The sequence below is a fragment of the Arvicanthis niloticus genome, chromosome 3 (genome assembly GCF_011762505.2).
Source record: "Arvicanthis niloticus isolate mArvNil1 chromosome 3, mArvNil1.pat.X, whole genome shotgun sequence".
NCBI lineage: Eukaryota > Metazoa > Chordata > Mammalia > Rodentia > Muridae > Arvicanthis > Arvicanthis niloticus.
Genome location: NC_047660.1, coordinates 105,856,595 through 105,880,478, shown reverse-complemented (window position 1 = coordinate 105,880,478; position 23,884 = coordinate 105,856,595). Strand labels below are relative to the sequence as shown.

At 44.1% G+C, this 23,884-nt stretch overlaps 1 protein-coding gene across 2 annotated transcripts in view; it reads right to left on the bottom strand.

Annotated features, from left to right (window-relative positions):
* Positions 1 to 22,974, bottom strand: part of Pax3 (paired box 3) — a 97,005-nt gene extending 74,031 nt beyond the window's left edge. The window contains exons 1-4 of one of the 2 annotated variants that reach the window (XM_034498094.2): positions 22,535 to 22,974; positions 21,126 to 21,361; positions 19,661 to 19,790; positions 18,365 to 18,499 (exon numbers count right to left, since the gene is read on the bottom strand). In XM_034498094.2, coding sequence (XP_034353985.1) covers positions 18,365 to 18,499; positions 19,661 to 19,790; positions 21,126 to 21,361; positions 22,535 to 22,619 — 586 coding nt within the window. In that variant the 5' untranslated portion in view covers positions 22,620 to 22,974. The remainder of the gene's footprint in view (positions 1 to 18,364; positions 18,500 to 19,660; positions 19,791 to 21,125; positions 21,362 to 22,534) is intronic. The other variant, XM_034498096.2, reaches the window with a different exon arrangement.
* Positions 22,975 to 23,884: the final 910 nt, after the last annotated feature.

The window sequence follows — 23,884 nt, the reverse complement described above, 5'->3', positions numbered from 1 at the left end:
GCGTTATGAATGCTGCCGTTTTAAAAGTTATACGGTTATCTTGCTATTCAAACTATATTAAGCAAATTTATGCCCTAACTCTCACAAATGTGACTTCCAACAACCTGTTGGAAGCCAGTCCCTTTATCAGTGTAAAGCAGAAACTTGTTTGTGGATCAAAAAAGAGGGAGTTCAATACATTTGATTGTTTTGATTTGTATGGAGTTACTTTTTAAAAAAGAGTCAAGCATTGGCTAGAAGTGGCTAAGATCAGATTTCTTCTTTAATCTAAAGGTCGAGCACTGCCTTTCACTCTTATCAAATAAAAAAAATTTAATTTGCAATTTAGAGCTCAAAATTGCAATATATTTGATCTCAGTACTGGATAATCAGTAAGAAAAATAGAAATAAACTCTTTCATATGGTAAACGGTAGTGCTTATTATTCTGGTTAGACAAGGAGTATATTTTCTCCTAATAGTCTCATTTTATAGCATTCAGCATTGATTTCATAAGATTAGTAAATACAGCAACATTTGCTTACATGTGTTTCCACAAACCTACTTAAGATAAAAAAATATACAACAAAATTTGAACCAGAGATATTTGATACATTAAAAAGTTATACATGTAAATATTAACGTTTCAGAATGCACCGTGTGTTGTTTTTTATCATTCAGTCTTTGCAGTGAAGGATTGAAATACATGAATGAATTTCTGTCCATTTTCAAAATATACAGCTTAAAAGTCCATATGTTAAATGTCAGCTGTTGAAATAAATTTCCATAAAAACAAAACGATAAAAAGGTAGAAGGGGGAAAAAACTTAATAAAATCTCCTCTTGATAGACCATGACATTGTGCCTTGTGTTGTTTTCAGTCCAAAAAGAAAAGGTTTTACATTCTTTCCAAGTTTCTATAATGTTCACAGCAAGTCTCAAAAAAAAAAAAAAAAAAAAAAGGAAAGAAAGAAAGAAAAAAGAAAAGAGTTTTTGTATTTAAAAGATTTCTTCTTTGCAAATTTTTCCCAAATTGTTTTGCATAGAAGACATGCAAATAAGATTTTCAAAGAATTTTTGGATGTATATTTATGTATTGACTCATGGCAAAAATAAGAAAAATAGAGAAAAATGTTTCTTTGCTCAGTTCTGTTTCTGACAACAGTTTAGTTCACTCACCTAACGTACACTTAAGTGGTGTGGAATCAGTCAGGGTAAGTGAAGGGCACCCTTGTCTAATACTGTCCCGCCCACACTCCTTCCTTCTCCCTCCCTCTTCCCTCCCTCTCTTCCTCTCTTTCAAGGTCATTTCAAATACTGACTTGGTCAGTGATCAGAAATCTCCATGTCCCTGGAAACAGGAAGAAATCACTACTGTTCTGCAGACGGTCATATCATTTGTAAATAAATACAGAATTTTAACAGCCTCAAAACAGCATCTCATACTTACCCAGCCTCTTCTGTAAGCCAAGTTTTGTCAGCAAGAACAAGGAAGCATGCATCCCTTGTGTGGACAAGGCAGAGTTGTCTGATCACATGTAGGAACTCGCAGAGCTATGCCTTCTCAGCTTCTGAACCTACCTGTCACCCTTTGGTACCTAAAGCCTTCCTGCCCCTACCCAAAGACAAGATAAGACAGGATAGCCACTTGCCTGGGACATTGAGTCATGGCCTGTCCACCCTTTTTCTGAAAACCAGGATATCCCACTAAAGCAGCTGTCTACAACTACCAGAATTGGTGGTGGTCGGACATGACCACAGCCACCAGTGCCTGCCAGGGTTGAAGGCTCCAGCTTTTACTTTGCCTTGTATTTGTACGCTCCAAAGAGTAAGAGAGTCCCAGCAATCTAGCAGAGCATCAATTTACAGAGACTGAAAATATTTGCAGAACATCTACACAGACCTTCGTGCCACCTTGACCACTAAGGGAACTAAGTAGGATTCTGCCTCCTGGCTTTTCTCTAGTGAGTGAGGACTCCACATCTGCGGGTAAGGAGTCAGTCTCAGATATCTTTGAGGGGTTCTCTGTGAGTGCCAAGGAGAGACACATGGTGGAAAGACGTGTGGATGAACTGCCTGACTCACACTTTGGCCCCCTGAGTTAACAACACAAGGCACATGATAGAAAGATACATACTGGATGCTCAATAGTCCCAAGCACACACATGGAGGGGACCAGAGCACCAGCACTGAGATGGGTCTGTTCTCACATGTGACTGGGCTGTGTTCCTGTGCCCCATACAGGTGCTTGCCATCTCACCCTACCTCTGCTGAAGACAGATGGCAGCAGATGCAGCTTTGTGGTGGAGCTGTAGCATTTGGGACTTAGATGCACCCATCTTGAGAAGGAACCCCATCCCATCCACATCTGGGTTTTTGCATCATTTGCAGAAATCTGGGGGAATTAAGCCCTTGTTGGGATGCTTGTCTGTGCGTAAAAGGGGCTTGCACAGGTGCAGCCCCACAGGCTCATTAGCTCTGTGGAGAATCTACCTCTGGAGGTTGAGGATGTGGCTCTTATAGTAGAATGCCTGCCTAGCATGCATGAATCCCTGGGTTCAGTCCTCAGCAACCATAAATCAGGTGGGGCACATATTCCTAGCATGCTGAAGGTACAGGCAGGAGAGTCGGGTTCTTATGGTCATTTTTGGCTACAAGGCAAACTGGAGGCTAACCTAAGCTACATAAAACCGTGTCTGAGAAACAAACAGTAGAGAGAAAAACCCACTTCTGACAAGTGTCCCTCCTAACAGAGGTGGTCTGTTGTTAGAGTCTTAAATCCAATGACCCAACACTCACAGGATATCAGCAGACTCTAACTCCTAAAGCTAAGATCCAATAGGAGCCTATGATAAATTTAATAGTACATAAACTAAGAACAGACAAAGTAAAGCCCCGCTCTTAATCCAGAGCCTCGTGGCTCGTGTCCTATAAAGTGATGTGCTTCTGAGGGTCTCCAGAACCTGAGTATGTTGCTTGGTTGGTAGGAATGCCTGCCCAGCACACATGAAGTCTTGTGTTCAATCCCTAGCACCATATAAGTCAACTTCTGGACTCTAGATTCTAGAGGCTCTGGGGCTACAAGCCCTCTAGGCTGCTACGTCTAAAAAGAATATCCCTCACATCTTTCTTAGGTCTTCGGAAAGAGGGCAGAGGCATTTCCTCAGACCTCTGCCATCAAGTGTCCTGGAGCCATTGAAAGTGAGAGCACTCAGATCAGTTTGGCCAAATAGGAAAAGCTTTCTGATGGGAGACAAGATGAGCCCCACACTGTGCATTCCTGATCTATGGCTCTGAACCTGAAAGGCCTGCATGCTTTTTCCTGGCTCAGTAATTGCCAAGATGACCAAAACACCAAAGCCAAGGCCCTTCCCTGACACATAAAATGTGGAAGCACCGGAGTGGAGAATTCTTTGGGGCCAACTTGACTCCTCCATTTCTTGGACAACTCAGTGGAACACTGCCTTTTGGGTCCTCCTCACCAGCAAGGCGAGCTCTCTTGGCTGAACTGATCCTGTCTGAGCACATTCAGGACAGGATTTGCTGAGGAGGAGCATCGGAAACCTGTCCCTTGCCTCCTCCAGAGGACACCTCTAATCTCACCTTTCCTCCATATTAAATTGGATATTAAAGGGATCCCAAGATCCCTTTGCAAAGTGATGGTGCCTCTGACAGATGAAGCTGTTGAGCTTCTGTATGAACAGGGCAAACTGAATGGAAATGGATGTGTGTGTGTGTGTGGTAGGGCATCATGGAGAAGGCAGGTAGAAGCCAGGCAAGAGAAAGAAGGGAGGAGAAGGGACCACCCCAGAAATTAACCACTCCCCCTACCCAAGGTCAACCCACATGCCAGTGGATGAAGGAAAGCATTTTCAGACATCTTAGGGGAGGAGGTGAGAGGACAGGGAGATTCTCAAACATACCTGTGAAAAAGCTAAGCTTATTTGGGGGCCATGATGTCCTATAAAGAATTGTCTGAATGACAGTTCATTTTAAACTTTCTAAGGTTCTTCCAAAAGGATTTTCCATGTACAGAAATGTCAGTGTGAAAGACGGGCTCTCCTCATGGTTTTAATGTGGGTTTTTGCTTTTAAAAAGTAGAAAGGATTCATTTGAGGCAGGGGAAAGTCATTAAAACAGTGACACTAATTATAGTCATTGAATGAAATGATGAAAGTTAGCCAACTGAGTAGTATTGGTAACAATGAAATGATTCCTCGTCTATCTGACCAAGATATATGCTGGCTCTCCAATACAAATTAAGCCTGGCTTCTGACCCATGCAAGAACTAAATCCCCCTACTCTACTGACCACTTATGATAGCTCCTACATTCCAAGTATCCACTGGCTTTGTCTTCATGGAAGCCTGAAAGACATAGCAGAGACCAGAGAAAGATACATAGAAGCCAACATTCATTGAACAAGCTGAAAGAAGCCTCAAAACTGATCCCCAGATGGGTCTGGATTTGAGTTGCTATTCTGACTTTCCACTAGAGCCGTGTCCCCATTTAAAAGCAGCATACGATATCAGGGCATCCTTCTCACCCAAGCACACTGGAGTCTTGTTCTTTGGGATTTCTGGCCTGACATTTTATCCCAAGTCATCCCTTTGCCCATTTCTCCCAGACAGGCACTCAGCAAATATTCAGAGCTTGGCAGGACCAGTGACCACAAACAGACATTGGGTTCCAGTAAGAAACTATAGAAGTTGCCTTCCTACTGCTTTGTAATAAATGTGTATTGCACACAGACACATGCCATGGATGCATCCTGTCTGCGTAACACCAAGCAGTCCCCCACCTAGAAGGCATCCACCCTGGATGAGTTCTCTAGTCTTATTTTTTCTTTGGAAGATTACTAGTCTACCCCAGGCATCGTGAGGATCCTGCCACTTGATCGGTTCTCCTTCCTAGAATGGATTCCCAGGCCCTTTAGAAACAGTCTGAGAGGATGTCAGAAGGCCCTAAACATTCCAGACGCTGAGATCTCACCTACTTGGGAATCATGAAATGGAAAATGGAAGCTCACCACCTCTGAGATGGACTCCTGAGTCCCTTCCTAGTCTTAAGAATTTCTGAGAATAGGAATAGGCTCAATGATTAAGAGTCCTCACTTTGTAAGCATGAGGATGTGAGTTTGAATCCCCAGGACCTATATATATTTAAAAAGCCAGGAATGGTTGTGCATGCCTACAACTCCCAGCACTGGGATAGAAACAGGTGAACCCCAAGAGCTTGTTGGGGGAGCCTAAATGGTGACTATCTGGTTAAGTGGGAAAACCTGTCTCAAGGAAATAGATAAAGTATAATACAAGACTCATAAATAAATAGATAAATAAATAGATAAATAAATAAATAAATAAATAAATAAATAAAACTAAAAATAAAACCACTCAAAAAAAAATAATAGAAGACTCACATATGTCCTGCTTTGGCTTCCACACAGCATTTACTAAACACTCACCACATATATGCAACAGGTACAATACACACACACACACACACACACACACACACACACACACAGTTTACAAATTGAAAGAGAAAATGTCTCTCCGAGGGCTTGAGAGATGTCTCAGTGGTTAAAAGCACTTGTTCTTGAAAAGAACAAGTTTGGTTCCAGCACCCACATGTTGGCTCACAACTATATTCAACTGTAATTCCAGATCATCAGGATCTCGATTCTGAATCCCGTAGGCGTCAGGTACATATGCAGTGCATACATGCACACAGGCAAAACATTCATATACATAAAATAATAATAGAATCCTTTTTAAAAATTAACTCTCCCAAAAGGCATCTGCTCAGGGCTATGAAGCTAGTCCCCCAGAGGCTGACTCTCTTCATCATCTCTTTTTACCTAACAAATAAAAGCATTGCGAAGCTGGGTCATATATCCAGAGTTTCATCACCCTGCACATGGTGGCCCAGAGACAATTCACTCTACATGGTCTAAGTTTCCTGAGAGCAACATTGCAACCACATGAAAACACATCAGGATCTTCCTGTTGGGTTTATCTCCCCTCATACATAGGGAGCTGGATACTCTTACAGGTAGGAATGAGATGCCACAAAAAGATGGGCCTGGTTCCATTCAAATCACACCCAGGGCTGGGAGAGGGGAAAGGCTGCTTCTCTCTCTCTCTCTCTCTCTCTCTCTCTCTCTCTCTCTCTCTCTCGCTCCCTCTCTCTCTCTCTCTCTCTCTCTCTCTCTCTCTCTCTCTCTCTCTCTCTCTCTCTCTCTCTCTCGGCTCTCTGCAGCTGTCCTCAACACCAAGCCAGTTCACACTGCCTAACTGACCACTTCAGATCTCACAGGCAAGGGGGTTTGGGGGGAACAGAGGGGTATCCAAGAAGCTAGTGGTATCTCTCTCAGCTTGCAGAATGTGTGCCTTTCTGCCTCGTACTGCGTGTGTGCTGAGCATCTTGGGATGGCCACAGGAGTAATCAAGAGAGAAGTCTTGTTTTTCTTTTCCAGTTTTTGTTTTAGCCAGCTATGACTTTCATTTTCAGAAGCCTTTTCTTTCCCTTGACCTTTCCTTTACTTTTCCGGCTGCTCGATGGTCTGTTTCTAAGCAGGGGTGGCTTGCAATAGTTGGTTCATAATATCTATTGCTAGCATCCCCCATCTCTGGGTTTTGAGGGGTGGCTTGTCTTTCCTGGATAGATGGAGCACAGTTCTTTCTGGCTTGACTCAGACGACCTCCCAATTTAGGGAAGTCTGAGCACCTGAGTTCTCAAGCATCTGATTTAAGAGGAAATAGTCCAAAATGACTTGAGAGAGGTAAGGTATGTGGAAAAATATAAAAAGTCTTTTGTGTAAAAAAGAGAATGAATACATACTCCCTTAAAATGTGCAACATTTAAAGCCAGCCATTACAAAAAAAAAAAAAAAAAAAAACCCAAGTCAGCCCTTCTCAAAGTTAGATACAGCACTATAATCTGTGACTTACTAGTTCATAGCCAGCTTGGAGATCCTTGGATGACAATTTCTCTTTTATAGCTTAATGGTTAGAAATAAGTTGCTTCTAAATTTTATAAACTGTCCATAATGTCTCTAGTATAAAACAAATGTAAGCAAAGAAAAAAAAAAACACACACACACACACCTTACCACCAGGAGACTATGTTAGATATGAGTGAAATTAATAAGCAGAAGAAAAAAATTGTTTAGATTTATTAGATGTTCTATTTGGAGAAAGAAGGAAATATTGGACATGTCTCTAGAAGGCAGTCACTGCTAGGGGAACAAGCAGGCATTTAATAGTAATTTAGTAGTAATTTCCACCCACAGACTGCAACAGAGGGACAAATTTCTTGTCTGCCTAGCACAGGGTCCCCCCACACAAAAGGCAAACACTCTCCCACCTTTCAAGTGTTCAGCTTCTCCACCATTTGCTCTCCATGCACAACCCAAATTTCAACAAAGCTCTCAAAATCACAAATGCCATTCCCTTATTTTATAAATAAACTCACATCTGTGCCAACTGGTGTTGTCACATCAGAGACAGTCTGACTGTAAAATAAATCAATCTCTGCCAATATTATGGAATACTATGCAGCTATACATACAGGGCTGAGAAAGCCCTCCAGAAGAGTAATTGCTAAGACATAATGTAGAGAAGAAAAAAACAAAAACAAAAAAGAGGCGAAGTTTCCTAGTTTCCTTGACACAGAAAATTGCCATTTCTGTAGAAGGTTAAAAAAATGTATACACACATGAGAGACAGACGGAGGTGGGAGTTAATGGGATGTTTGTTCATAGTTTCCAGAAAAACAAGGTATTAATTGATATCTAGTAGGCGGAGGAAAGAAAACATGTTACCCTGCTTTCCTCTATAGCTTTGGAATTTTGTACAAAGCAAGTGTTTTATCCGCCCAAAAATAAATATGGCGGTTGGTTCGAAACTATAAATTGACTGGAAGCCTGTGTCGTCTGAGTGTTGGCTTGTTGGGATGTGATCCCAAGCGGAGCTGAGAGCTGGCTCACAGACCCGAGAAGAGAAGTATCCTCGCATCTGAAAGCCTTCAGGGGGTAGAGGGCATCCAGAAAAAAGGTGGCATGCTCTCCAATAAGTTTTTATCAGTTTGCTGGGGCCCGGGCCAGCCAAGGAGCAGAGGCTGCCTGCTGTGCCGTCTAAGCCGCAACAGCTGCGTAAACCGGCCATGCCCCAGCTTGACCTATTTCTGAGACAGTTCAGAGCAGTGCATACGGGAATAAGAAAACAACCTTCCATGCAGCTAGGGCCTGCACAGTCACTAGGCTCCAGCCAGAGACAGGGGCCAGAGCTCTGGGTGTGTGTGTCCCCCACCCCCCACCCCCCAGCCTCATGACCAAGCTGCTTTCGTTTCATTCACAGTGCATACTAGTAATAGAGGACACACACGCTCACACTCCCACGCGTGAGCGCGCACACAGCATCACCATCACTTTTGGGTGGGGGGTGGGGGGGCTGGATAGAAGGAAATGAAATTAAAAGGTCATTGTAATTTAGCCTCTACCTTAGGACGGCTACTTTAGAATGCTTCCTCAACACGTCTAAACTCCAGTTTTAAGAAGGATCACGCACAAAGAACTGAGGATGCACGGGTAATCTCACGTGCGGAACTTCGAGGACATTTAAGAATGCATAGGCTGAAAGGGGCAATAATGGCAAATGGTGAAGAACGCTGCCAGTTAAACAGGTTTCCGACTTTCAGGAGCAAAAACTACGCTGAGAACAACTTTCACAAAGCAGTTTGCCTGTCTTTGAGCAGGCAAAACAAGCAAACAAACAAATGTTTGCAAACAGCAAATTCATCAGAGAGAGAGAAAAGCGATAGCCTGGGAGGAGAAAGGAATTAAAGATCCTTTGACATTCAGTGAAACTTTTAGAATTGTCTCATTTTTCAGACCTATGAAATCAATGAAATTTTCCTACTAAATAGCTGCTACCTGTGAACTCAAGATGCTGGCGTGGGGAAAGTGCAGTGTGTGTGTGTGTGTGTGTGTGTGTGTGTGTGTGTGTGTGTTTGGTCTTCATTGTTGCTAAGCCTTGAATTAAGCTTTTATCTGCCCTTGGGCTGCCCATCTGCTAGTCTGTGGGCCGGTCACTTTCTCTAGGCATGTTTAGAGTTTTGTGTCCCCTACTCCACCAGGACTTTGAGCTTTGCTAGGATAGATGTGATTTGCACACAACCGTCTTCTCATCTTGTTCTCACAGAAGCCTTTGAAACTGGCAAGACCCACTTCATCTCATGAGTACCAAAAATGAAGTTCAGGAAGTCACACCTAGATAGTCTGAATTGCTTGGTCTCAGTTTCAGAGACACACTGGTAAGGCAAGCACAGCAAGCCACTTTTACTCGGGGTAATGTGTTCTTTTAGAGCACAAAGACATACAAAGTACTAAATCAGACAGGATAAAAAAAAAAAATCCACTCAATACTCCAATGACTTTCAACCAGGAAACCGTCCAGTGTAGGCTTCAGAGAAACGAAGGCTACCATTTTCTTTACAATAATATAAATTACACCAATTAATTTTCTTTAGTTCAAATTACACTCAGCTATGATCATTGAGAGAAACAAATACACTTACCCTTTGGACACGATTTTCTTAATGATGATGATCCATTTGAATATTAAACTTTAGGACACATGTTTGAGACTTGGGGGAAGGGTGAGTAATAGGATGTATTCTGGAATTGTTGATCCCTGGATTTAATCCCTAGCATCAGAGAAATTAAATAAACAAACTCCATATTTATTCTAGAACTTCATGCTAAGAAATAAGAGGGGGTATATGACTGCTCACTTTTTAATATATCTATGTTAGTCATTTTATAAAAAAAAAAAATCACAAAATGAAAGTGCTAACTTTCTTCTAAACTGCAAACATGTGACCAAATCTGCATTCAAACATATGACCAAATCTGCATTCACTATAAAAAACAAAAATAAATGGATCCAATTCCATGCTATAATGCAAACTGCAAAGTAGGTAACTTTCTTAGCTATTTTATCCTATTTTACTTGTGGTGTCCTTCCAGTGGTATAAGACCAAGCACATTTAATGCTACAGTTATTTCTAGCTAGTTACTTCTTATTAGTTTTATTTTTTAAGAGCTATATTTAAGTTTCCACAAATCTACTTTTTGAATTTTTGCTCTGATCTTATGAATCATTACATGCTGAAAATAGAGCTGTGACCCACTTCCTCATCCTTGTTGGTCAGTGCTGAAGAGACTTCCTTGCTCATCTCAAAGCATTTTAATCAGCTATTTCTGAATGAAATCTGTTGAGTTGGATCCAGAACAAGCAGATTTGGCCCCTTGAATTGAGAAATGGTATTAATATGCTATTATAGATGCAATAAAACTGAACAGCTAAAAGCCCATAAAAAAATTTTTTTAGCCAGGAAATTACTGGATGGGTCCAAAGACACAGACATACAGTAGGTTGGGGGTTTTGTTTTGTTTGTTTTTTTCTATCATGAAGATCTTGCCTCCATAGGAAAGATCATTTGTCACTGCAGTAAAAGAACATAACATCTCAGATGACTTAGAATGACTTGCTTTGGCCCAACGGGGAATATATGTTCTTCTCTTTTAATCCTGCAGTGGAATTTTAAATGCTGTAAACCTTTTGCTATTTGCCATGTAAACTAATTTGCCTTCTCAACAATTTCCCTTTTGGGAGAAAAGTATATCAAATCAAGTTCTAAATTTTACCCAGGTGCTCCTTGTTGAAATATAATTTCTTTTTTTAAAAAAGAGAAGTGGCCATTTACGAAGCAGAAATATCTGTTTCTTTTTATCAGGAACAAAGGAAAGCTGGAAAACCAAGGTAAGAATTTACAAAAAAAACTGTGTGATTATCTCCAGCTACATTTTCACGGCTCCCTTTGACAAAGGCAACTTTCTAAGGTAGCGATTCTCAACCTGTGGGTCGAGACCCTCTCCAGGTGGAAGGACTCTCACAAAGGTTGTCTCCAAAGATCAGAAAACATAATTTCATTACAATTCACAACAGTAGCAACATTACAGTTATAAAGTAGCAATGATGGAGGGGGGATGTCACCAGAGTGGAGGGAATTGTATTAAAGGGTCTCAAGGTTAGGGAGGTTGAGAAGCACTGTAATGTATCTCAATCAACTCGACAGTGGCTGATGACTGCTAATGTCACAATGGGAACTGGAAATGTCTCATTGTTTCAGTTTTTAATCCCAGCAGACACCGCTGGAGGGAAACTTACTAGAGGGATAATATTCTATTGACAGCAAAAACTGCCCACTGCAACAGTGATAGAGAAATCAGAGAATGTCTGATTTCCTGAAGACTGATGTAAACAGCGGTGGGATGGGGTGGGGTAGGGTTGCTAGCTTTGCCAGTAGAACGGTGGTTCTCAACCTGTGGGTCGCGACCCCTCCAGGGAAGGTCAAACGACCCTTTTACATGGGTTGTATGTCAGATGTCCTGCATATCAGATATTTACATCGCGATTCATAACAATAGCAAAAATATAGTTATGAAGTAGCAACAAAAAGAGTTTTATGGTTGGGGGTCATCATACATGAGGAAGGGCCACACCATTAAGAAGGTTGAGAACCACTGCAGGAGGACATGGGGCAAATCCTCCTCCATGTTGATGTTGATCTGCAGATAGACTCACAAGGTCAAAGTTCTCTTTCACTTTCTCTCTCTGAACATGGCAAAGCGAAGTTCATAGTGTTTTAACTTTTGCTGCAGGATTTTAAATAAGACAAAATGGAACAACCTCAACGAGATTATAGCCCCCCAGACGGAGCCAATCTGTTCTTCGATCAGCAATCTTGCCTTGGTATTAAGATCAGCCCTAACTGTAGATCTGGGATCTACGGTCTCCCTGGCAATGTTTGAGCATGTGGTCTAACATCCAAGAGGAAAAAGTTGCTTTAACTCTGTATGTGTATAAAAATCGCATGTATACGTAAATGACAATAATTTTATACCTGACCCAAGAAAGGCAAACCATCACATATTCGAGCTGCCTCTAATTTGCTACTCTATCAATTCCAGGCAGTTATGCTACATCGTAATGATGGATTAGTTATGCTAGTGAGTATTTAAACGCAGATAGATAATTAATAAATGAACTAAGTGTGAGTTAACATAGGGGATTCCGACATAAAATATTTCAAAGCATTTATAATATAAATATACCCAGTACTGACTGTATGTCAGGATGCTCCTTGTTTAAGAATGAGAAGGTAAATAATAAAAAACGTAAACCCTTATAAAAACCATGATTTAGAATCAAAATGCACACTGCAGAGGGGCTCCCAAAGCCTTGTACGGTGGCACGTATATGATGTACAGTGAAATATCCGAAGCCTGACTCTGGCATAAATTGTAAGAACCTCAGAGTAACTTGTTGGAATTTGCAAATTAAGCACAGAAATGGTATATTTCCAAAGGAGCCCTTGAAAGAATTTTTTTTCTGCCATCATAAAAAAGGAAAGCCCAATGCAAACATATTAAAGTCTTAAACAAACAAAAATCTAATAGTTGATCTAAAAATCAACAATTACAGAAGTCATGATGGGATTCAGGTGGGGTTCCCCCCCCCCCCCCCAGGCAACTTGTGGGAGTGCACTAACTTCTGTGCTGTTACCTCAAACTCTGACGCCTCTAGAAGAGTAGCTTGCAGGGTAAGTATGCCTTTATAAAGTCCAGGACCAGCTTAAGTCTTAGTGACCAACAAACGCCAGTAACACACATTGCACACACAAACACTATCTGCTCCCATAATGCAGGAATTTAAAAGTATACAAGAGAGTTGTCTAACCATCTGTAAGCACAAAATTATGAAAATATCACACATACAAGGATGTAGCCCCTATACCTCACAATCCTCTGTGTAACTTGTTCTCCATCTGATTTTACATTTAAAAGTTCTGATATCTTTTCTACATAACATTCCAACCTGGATTGCAATTGCAGCCCAAATTCATCTTTAGAGAATTTGCCATAACAAGATAGTAGCTCCCCTTTCCCCTCCCTAAAGGAGAATCAACTTGATATAAAAAAAAAAAAAAAAAAAAAAAAATCACCGTCTCAGTCTCAGACTCAGTTCTGAACATGAAATCGCCACAGGATAATTGAAAAAACACCCCATGAGTCTTCTCTATAAAATAACATGGAACTGGTTTCAGTTCCTATTTCTTCTAGGAGACTGTGGTCAGTTCCTCCTTAGAGATTTTAGAGGAAAAGGAGGATTTTCCAGAACAGATAAATTAAAATGATCCTGCTTTGATCTGTGTGGTAAGAAGCCCTGACAAAAGAGGGTCTGAGCTCCCCACCTTTTAATGGATGACAGTGGTATCAACAAACAGCTACTTAATCAATATTTGGCCAGAGCTGCAGAAAACGCCCCTTTCAGATTTTAATTCCTAGTTGTAAAACTACCCTAGAGCAGCCAGAGAGATAAGACACGAAGCTGACTGCTTAATTGCCTTTTAGTGACTGGAGAGTTACATGGTACGGTTAGTTCTTGCACTTAATAGTCCCTTAATCTTCATTTGCTGACCTACATAAATAAGTTACCTGTCATAAGGTCCCACTGAACTGAAACTTGCTGGGTCCCAGGCCAGGTCAAACTTGTCACTGAGATTTTCATTTTTCTGGCCATGTATTAGCATATATCCTGAACATTTAATCTCATGATTAAGAAGGATTTTTTTTTTAATTTTATCCTGGGAATATTCATGGATGTTGAAACAGCTAGGGTTTGGTGCAATGCCCCTAGTCACTTGATTGGTTTCTGTATATTCCACTTGCCTGATCGGAGGCACACTTTTTGGTTCCGCCTCACCACCCGGGTGGGTTTTATGACTCAGCCCTGGGGACTCTTAAATGACCCTTCAGTAATTATTACACACTGGAAGCCCCTACCTTCTGTTCCGGTGCTATCAACAATCACATCAAACCCCCAAAATAAACATATGATTTCAAACATTAATTAGAAAATCTGCATGTTTTCAATAAGGCTAAAAAGTAAGCATACAGCAGTCACCCCAGTCAAACAAGAAATTAAAATTAAAAAATGTTAAGGGCAGAATACACACACACACACACACACAAACACCTCCCCATTGTTTAGACTAATATGTTATTGCAGTATGGTGACCCTAATTCAAGTACTGACATCACCAAGACTTTTTTTTTTTTAACTGGGGGCTTTCTTTCAGAGTAATAGCAAAGGCTTCAAAACTTTAAAAATTAGCTTCAGAGTCCAGATATGATGCTGACAGCAGACTCTTGGTCCTGACAAATGGTCTTGAAGAATGGTCAGGAAGTGCCCAGCACTAAAAGACCTGGGTCCACAAATCTATGATCCTGAGCCCCATTATTTTAATCTGTGGGAAAGTTCATCCTGTGCTTCCAAACCACACCAACCTGACACCAACAATTCCCTTCCCTACCAACTTGGAAGAAGCAAATGGCTTTGCTTTTCACCACATGATTCCCTTCATTTGAAAGTGCTTTCCATATTGAAAATGAAATAGTCTAAGAACTTTACCTTTTTTTTTCTTTTTTGATTTTAATCGATATACATTTTAAAATCTGACGTCGTTTGTTATAATTTTAGAAAAGAACATGAGCTTACACACAAAACGGTCTCGAGAAAAACTTCTGACACATTCATTTTCTGAAAATTAAAAAAAAAAAAAAAAAGAATCTTTTTTTTTCCCCACAAATTGAAGAAATGTGAGGGGGAGTACCGGCTCCCAGTGACTCTGTGCCCGAATTCTCTGCTTCACCGCTACAAGTGTTACAAACCTCCCACGCTTATTTGAGTTTTTTCTTTTTTCTTTTTTCTTTTTTTTTTTTTCTTTTTTCTTTCGTTTTTCCTAAAGAGGGAAGAGTCCCGTAAAAGTGTGTCTCCAGTCCCAATCAAAACATCGATTTGGCAATCTGGCCTCTTTCCCCTTGCGCTCCCATACGGCCACTTCAAAGCCAAGCCAACAAGTCCGTAATTGTAACGTTGCATCTAAATATTTAAGCGAGAGTCTTGCCGTCGCGTGTCCATCTACAGTCCCCGTCTGTCCGGTAATTCCATTACCGCACAAAGCAAAAATGTTGCCCAAAACTCACAAACAGGAAAAGCGTCACCCTGCTGAGAGAAAGGGAGGGGGTTGAGAGGAGGAGGAAGAGGAGGAAGAGGCGGAGGGAGGGGGGAGAAGAACGGGAGGAGGAGAAGGAGAGGATGATGAAGGAGCAGTTTCTATCGATTAGTCACCGCTTTTGTGTTAAAGGCTTTCTTTAAAATAAGAAAAAAAATGGGGGAGGTTGCAGAAATTTCACTAATGTGAGCCTCAGGCTAGGGAGGGTAGAAAAAAAAGAGAGAGAGAGAGCGAGAGAAGAGAAGGGGGAGGCGGGCTGTGTCTAGATGAAAGTGAGAGGGACATAAAGGAGGCAATTGAGTCGGCTGCAGCCGGGCGAGCTAAGCTGCGGGCCGGCCGGAGCGTGGGGAGGGGCGGCGCGGCGCTTTGGCGCAGGGCGCAGCAGCGGGGGCCCGAGCTATTGTGGCGGCGCCCGCGGGCCCGCTCTGCCGCGCCGGGGGAGGAACAGAGGCGCCCATTGAGTTGCCTCAGCCTGGGGTGCCTAAGCTCGGACTTCGCTAGTCCGGCTGCGCCTGCTCGGTCCGCGCTTCTGGTCCTGAGGCTGGGGTGGAAGGCCCCCGGCCGCGCACTCCTTTTCTCACCAGGGTGCTGGAGCAGGAAGGATGGACTCAACAGGGGTGCATAGAGCCTTGGGTCGCGATGGAGCGGGCTGCTTGTGCTACTGCGCAGCTCTTGGATTGGACAAGAGGAAAGGAAAATTGGAAAAGACAGAGGGGGGTACCGTTTAAGAAAATGGACAAGATCATGGAAAGAAGAGGGCGTCTCTGACCTCTTTCTGGGTGTCTTTCTCCCTGCATCCAAGCGTCTGCCAAGCAGACCCCAGGCCAAATTTGTGTCCAGGAAAGCCAGTCTCGGCAGCAGGTACCAGGCCCATCTGGCAAGAGCACACAGCAGTGGTGGGGACATCCGGAAGTCCCTCCTCCGCCAGCTTTTCCCTCCCCTTTGCCAGGAATCAGAGAGCTCTTTTCTCAACATCCATTCTATTTTACAAGTGGGACCGCGAGAAACTTTTGATGCCCAAACAACAGAGGGGGAATATTTGAGGTTTCTTGACTTCAAACTGCATCTTACTCTTTTCCTTTCTCTGGGCCCCTCTTGCCCTCCAGGGTTCATCCGGAAAGGAAGCTGGAGGCACTAAAGGGACCCAGGCTGTCTTCCTTGACAACCCCAAATTAAATTAGACTTCAGCTTCTGAGGGAGGGGCGTGTGTGTGTGTGTGTGTGTGTGTGTGTGTGTGTGTGTGTTTTCAAGGACACAGCCCCCACTGAGGGAAACACTCTGATTTTAAAAATGGTAGCAATTGCCCTTGAATGGCAACCGGCCCAGCTAGACGACCCAAAAGACTAGAAACATTTTGTAGGTGAAATGGCCACTTTTTCCACGCTGGAGAGTCCATAAAACTTCCTGGCTCGGCAGCTACTGGGGCTCATTGAATAATTCATCCCTCATTGCAAGCCCATAATGTCTATTCTGGGCCCTTTGTGGGGCTGTTTTCTCTTCTTTTCTCCTTGAATTATAAAAAGGTTGCCTTCCTTTGTTCACATCAAGCTGCTCTGAGCTGCAGCTTTGTCTGGGCCAAGCTAAAGTGTGAGTTTCAATGGACTCTCCAGGCTTTGTCTCCCAAGTTCATCTCCAAGTGTAGATTGTGTAGAGAAGGCCTTCTTTGTAAACGCTGGAAAAGTTGTACAAATGTTTGACCAGCTCATTTGGGGCGTTTTGTCTCCTGGGCCTCGGTTGTTGCTGCTGTGGGCAAGCGGCTGGTCTGCCTGGCTGCCACTTCTAGCAACAAGTAGCAGAGCTATGGATCCCAGCAAGGCCTCTCCCATAACTAAAAGCTCTCATAACCTCTGCTTTGGGAGCCCATTGAGCCTGGGGAGAAGTCTAGGTCCTCAGCCCCCTGCCTTCTTTTATCTTAGCACCTTTAGACTGCAGCTAGAGCTGGAATAAAAACAAAGGTGACCAGGAAAACATTTCTCCTGGCTTACACCGAATTCACAGAAGGTCCCCCCACACACACACACACACCCGCTCTGCCCTATACCCACTGCCTGCAGTAAAGACAGAAGCAACAGCATGTGACATCTCCCTGCTTGACCTCCTTTAATTTGGGGTGCCTTTCCTTGATTATACGTGTGCCCCAGAACATCTGGGCTTCCCTTTATCAGAAGCTAGACATTTGGTTAGTAGCATCCAACTCTAGATAGTGAAGATGCAGCTTTTGTACTGGTTTGTAAAGCAGCTTTGCTGAAAGGCCAGCATTGTCCCAAGGCTACATAATGAAGATAAAAGGAATAGATACAGCAGTCTGTGGTACTAGATCTACCAAGAGACTTATCTTCCTCCTCTTTCAGAAAGCCCCTTGTGGAAGGAGGGTTCTTTCTCTGTGTAAACTTTAATGTTGACGATGACTCCGAACAGGTAATAGGGGAACAGCCTATAATTCTCTCGATCCCCCTAGAGGCAATTTTTTTTTTCTTTCTTGGTGCTGACAGATCACAGCCAACAAGGACTGGGTGGTCTGTACTCCTGGGGGACAGAGGGTAACTTCACTAGGGGCTCAAGGACACAGATCCTTCAAAGAGATAACCCACCACTTGGGTACAGGAGGTTGGCAGACACATACAGGTTAAACCTTAACCCTCTTGAAAACAGATGAAAAGTAGCCAGCTTATGTCCACACAGGCACACACACACACACACACATTTATAATCGGCAGAGATAGATCATCTTTATGCTTCCACTGCCCAAAAGAATCATATTCTCATCAATTCCCTCCTACATACAGTTTTCCCAGAGTGTAAGAGCTACTTCAAGTTCCCAGACTTAGTGATTCCCACGTTCTTGGCCCATATAATTTTTCAGAGGAGTTTAGTTTCCATCTCGAAAATGTCCACCTGAAACTCTTTTCAGACTTCTCAACTCTAAGGAACTAAAAATGGTGGAGAATAAAACTCACAATAAATTAGACTTAGTATTGTTGGGATGTGGCTCAGAGGTACAGCACTCGCCGAGCATGTATGAGACGCTGGATTTGATTGCCAGAAAATCAAAATAAAAATTAGAATAGAGAAGATGTTTAATACCAAAAATACCAATTTCACTTGAATGTCCTTCCGGATAGCAGTGGCTGTGACCAAAGCCAGAGGTGAGCTTTGAGATGAGCCACTGCTGGTCTGCGGTTGCACAGACCACAAGTCTAAGAACCAGCGCCCTGTCAAAGCGCGCGGCCCACTGGGCCCCTTACCTCGCTCACTCAGGATGCCATCGATGCTGTGTTTAGCCTTTTTCTCGCTTTCCTCTGCTTCCTTCCTTTCTAGATCTGCCTCCTCCTCTTCTCCTTTTCCAAATTTACTCCTCAGGATGCGGCTGATGGAACTCACTGGGGATAGGAGGAAGAAGGGAGCGCACACGATTGAAAGTCATTGGGAAAAGTATCCCAAAAGAAACCTCAAAGGCCCAGCTAAGGCACTCACTCTCCCTACCCTTGAACAGAGCTCAGTGCCTGCGTTTGTGAGCATCCGGGGCCTTCTGCTTTCTCTCGGTCTTAATCTGCTTCTCTCCGTCTCTCCGTCTTAAAAACCCTCACACTTTCATGGGGTTTTAATTACTTAGACTGGAGATGAAACCTGAAGATCTCGCACCTCCAATTCAGAACCTAGGAATGTTCCTTCTGTCCCTCTCCGAGAATCAGTTGACTACTTCTCTCTGAAAACTCTAAAGAGACTTCTTCCACCAGCTTCACCCTTCACCGTCCCCCCTCCCCACCTGAAGACACTGGTCCCCCGCAAAGGCCTGGGAAGGAGAACCAAAGAGGGCCTGTCGCCTGCAAATCAACTTGTTTTGAGGATAGAAAGGGTTTAAGTTTCAACTGCAGAATCATTCCCTATTGTAAAAATCAAAAGAAAAATGCATTCTCCCGATTTATTTTTTCCAGATTCCAGTCTGGTAAACAAATCCATGCTCTGAAATATATCGTTCTTACAGAGGGGGAAAAAAGGGAGTTTCCTTTTAATTAAAAACAAACTCTTCCCGCGCACAGGCCCAGCGCTGGTACTTCTTCCCCCTGGACCTCTCCCAAGCTGCCATGATGCTGGATGGACCCTGGAATTCTTGGAGAAATCGCTCCCGGCCGAATATCCTCCCCTTTAGCTCCTCAGCCAACTCTCCACCCGTACCGCCAACTCTCCACCCGTACCGCTTGGATCTCCCTTCAGTGGAAGTTACCAAAACATTTGTTTCTCTTTAGAAGGGAACATCAATATTAATAATCGTTTGGCCTGCACCCCGCATTTCCTTCCCAGCCTTCTTAGCAGAAATCCCTTTGCGGGAAACCTCAGAGGTCGTCTCCCAAGCCGCCACCCTGGGGACCAGCAGATCACCCAGTGCTCCATAAAACACTAAGAATGTCTGGCTTGTAAATATTTCGGGACAGCCTCCCAAAAGCCAAGATGGATAATTGGGGTGATTTTATGGCTGGCATGACCCGTTGGAGTATGAGACTGACGGTCGCGCCTCCCGGAGAAGTTAAAGGACCCGGTACCTGAGGGCACAGTGTTCCGATCACAGACAGCGTCCTTGAGTAATTTGTCTCTGATTTCCCAGCTAAACATGCCCGGGTTCTCTCTTTTGTATTCCTCAATTTTCTTCTCCACGTCAGGCGTTGTCACCTGCTTTAAGAGAATAGGCGGGTGCGGTGCGTTGGTACCCAGTATTCTGTGCCAGACACGGTGCCCCAACATCATGACTTGCTCTTTCCTGTATTCTCTGGGAATGCCCTTCTGCTTAACCCAAGGACTTTTAATTCCGTTTAGAAAGGAGATGACAGGAAATTTTGGTACTCAGGCATCCTAGAGACCCTCCACCTGCCCAGAGATGCTCGGGGGAACCAGATTGAATTAAGAAAAAATTTAACAGCTTGAAGATGAGTGAGGATTGTACTTTCTTATCCCTGAAAAACCTCACCAAACCTGCACAAAAACGAAACTAAAAGGAGAATGTTTGAAAGAGCAGCAAAAATAAATAAATAAATAAATAAATAAATAATCAAATTAGGTAGGTCCCATAGAGATCAGATCTGAGCCAAGGGAGAATTTGAGTGAAATCTAAAAGGCCACGTATCTAGGTTGTTGTCGTCGCTGCTGTTTTTAATTAGACAAACATGGATAATTTGGAAGGATGACTCTTTCACCCACTTAAATTAAAACTGTCTCCTAATTTTCTCAGATTAGGAGAGAAAATAGGGAGGGAGAGAGACCGTGTTTGGGAGTCTTCAGTGTGCCATAGCTCATTTGATTTTGCCCCCCTGGCAAGTAGGAAAAAAAAAAATTATACCATCATACCGGCTTTTCTGCATAACCCAAAGAGAAGGCAGGATCTCCTCCCACTCCCTAGCCAGCAGGATTCTCTTGCTTTTTAAAAGAAAACTAAAAGAAATCGAGGATCTCACCAAATTGGTTTGTTTAATGGAGTCAAGAGGCTTATTATTAAATCATACAGAGAGAGAGAGAGAGAGAGAGAGAGAGAGAGAGAGAGAGAGAGAGAGAGAGAGAGAGAGAGTTGTAACAGCCCTGACTTTTGACTTCTTGGGAACAATTTGCAGGAGAGGGAGAATTCAAAGCTGGGAAAGAAACTATTCAACAATTAAACTAAAACTTTTAACTTCATACTAGAAAGGTGGTGCAGTGAGTGGGAGTTGGGAAGACTCTGGGGGGTGGGGGGGATAATTGGGTGAGAGCTCCAAAGCTTCCAGACATTAAAAACTAATGTTAATCTTCCTTTGACAAAAGTGCTAGCTAGCCTTTTTCAGTGTTCAAGGACCACCAGCAACCAGAACAACTGGGTTCCACACACACACACACACACACACACACACACACACACACACACTTCTTCCTAGATTTGAAAACTAGCGCCCTTGGAAAGTCCCTTCCTCTCTTTAGAAAGTGCACACTTCCCACGAGCTGGATCACAGGCCCTAAGTTCAGGAAACCAGGCCCCGGGCTCACCTTGGGTTTGCTGCCGCCAATGGCACCAGGTCGGATGGAGCCTGTCTCCTGGTACCTGCACAGGATCTTAGAGACGCAACCGTGGGACACGCGAAGCTGGCGAGAGATGACGCAAGGCCGAATGCCGTGGTGGGCCATCTCCACGATCTTGTGGCGGATGTGGTTGGGCAGAGGCCTGCCGTTGATAAAAACTCCTCCGAGCTGGTTGACTCGGCCCTGGCCAAGAGGGGTGGACACTGGGAAGAGAAGGCGAAAGAGAGAGCCGAAGGGGAAAGTCGTTTAGGAAGAATACAAAGCAGCCGACAGAACCTAATTCTGCATTTTTTCTGGCTAATCCGCCTGTGACAGTTAAACACAAACCAAACCACCAGACTTTGGACTCCCGGTCCTGGGCCCTTAAGGTTATATATATTTAAATAATTACCCAATGCAGGGGCATATAATTTTTTAGAAATTGAGCGACTGGCGTGAGATAACTGGCTACAGAGAAACTGTATTTTCTCCTTTTGGGGCGTGGGGGAGGGAGCGGTGATGCAAATTGGAGACCTAGGACTGATGTCTAAAATGTCTTGCGATAACTGTCTCAAAATCCTGAGCGGTCTTTAGTGTTTCCGGATAAGAGTGTAGTAGGCAAGGGTCAGAGAGTTTCCCCGAAAGGAGACACAGGTGACAGCACGTATCACCTGTTACACTTCAGAAATAAAAATGGCAATGAGCCTAGTTGTGGACACCACAGCCGAAATTACCGCTCTTGCACTTTCCGTTTTACTCTGGATCGAGGTCGAAGGGCTCCTCCAGAACCCCAGTCTCGTGCTTTTACTTCTCAAATTATTTGGTCGGGTTTTGCAGTAATTTCTACCTCCCTGAAATTTCCCAGCACCTTCAAGCAAACCGAAAGGCATTGCCAAACAGTTTTAGAAACGTCGAGATGCCACTTGAGTTTAATGGAATTTAACTAATCAATGCTAAAACTTTCAATTAGGAAGGGCCACCTCAATTTTTCATAGCAGGAAAATTCTTGCCGAACTAACAGGAGTTATTCAAAGGTGAATGCAGCCGAAACAACTTCGTTGCAACTTTAGGTGGACAGAAAGAGAACTTGCTTCCGGTGCTGCGAAGCTCGTCCACCTTTCTCACGGCAGCGACCCCAAAACAACAGGGCAAAGTGGAGCCGGCAGAAGCAGGCCAGGCAAGCTCCGAGAGCTTGTAGTGAGCACCGTGCTCAGAAGGTGAAATGGGACTTCTCCCGCTCTCCACGAGAACCCCCTCCCCACTTTTGCTTCTTGGGATGGGAAGTACCAAGGGAAGAGGCTCCGGTAACACTGGACTCGAGGCCCTGGAGACCAGGATTGGGGTGCAGCAGCCAATCCCAGGCCCCGGGATCCGGATGAGCTGAGGCCCTAACATACCTTCCAGCGGGAAGCCGCTGCGTGGATAATTCTGCCCCGGGCCGGGCCGCATCATCCTGGGCACAGCGCCGGCCAGCGTGGTCATCCTGGGGGCAGCTTCGCTCGCAAATTATATCCAGGTGAAGGCGAGACCGAAAAGCGAGCACAGTGCGGCGGGTGACCCTCGGGAACTCTCCGGATCGCGGAGAGCTCCTCCCCAAAAAAGGCAGGAGAGGGAGGCGGGGCGCGGGGAGGGGGGCGCTGATAGCTCCAAGTCCACAGGCTCCAGAGGAGTCCCTTGAGTGCAAGATCTCAATCCCAGGGCTGACAAGTTGGGTGCGAGTCTAGCAATCAGCCCCTCAGCTGGGGCCACTTGCAAAGGTGCTCAAGGCACCACGAAGATGGGGGAGGGAGGGTGGTGACTGGGCAGGAGCACGTCCCAAGTCTCCTCCCGTCGTGACACCGAGTGCAGGGATCCGGACTAGGGAGCATTTATTAGTTCTTTCACCCAAAGCTTGATCAGGAACCCTGAGCTGCTATTGGCCAACGAGGAGACTGTCCCGGGTGGCGAAGACACGCGCTGATTGGGCGACAGAGGCTACTTTCTCTTCCCATCCCTGACAGTGCCCAGGCCTCCGCCGACCTAGAGGAGGATTAGTTCTGTTCCCCTTCCCCGAGAGAGAAGGGTGAACAGGTTGAAACTAGGAGAGGCAGCCTGGTTGGCAAGAGCCGTGAGGTCGGAAAAGGGCTTGTTGTGTCCCTGTCACTCTACACGTGCTTCAGCCTGGTCTTCTTGGTTTTCTATACCTCTGTCTGTCCTAATCTCTTTCCGTGTCTCTCCCTGGAAACCTTTCTATATCCGTCCCTTATTTTCTCTGTCTGTCTCTGCTTTTCACCTGTGGATTTCTCTTCGGGATTATTAATACGGAGGTGGAGGGGGAGCAACTTGGAAAGGGGCACAGAGAATCCCGGATGTGTTTAGTTTTCCTTTCTCTGGTCTGCCCCTGGGCCTGAGTTTCCTATTTGAGCCTCCCAGAAAGGCATCTCTCAGGAAGAGTCCAAGATGTGCCCGGAAGGTTCTTTTGTCTTCCTTAGGCTGGGAATGAAAGCTAGGTGGTGTAGCCTTAGACGCAGACTGAGGGTTAGGCCTCCCCTGAGCTACAAGTCGCAAGCTGAAATGGGGGAACCAGCTCCTTTTCTTGGTTTAAAACCCCTTCTGAGAAATGAGGACTTTAAATCTCCACATACAGATTGATCCCCAATGCTCTTGCATCTATATGTCGAGGTTTTGCCCGGGTGCAGCGTTTGTTCTCAGGAATTTATTATGGCATTCAGACTAAACTGCTGGAAAAATAAAAGAAGCAAAGTCTT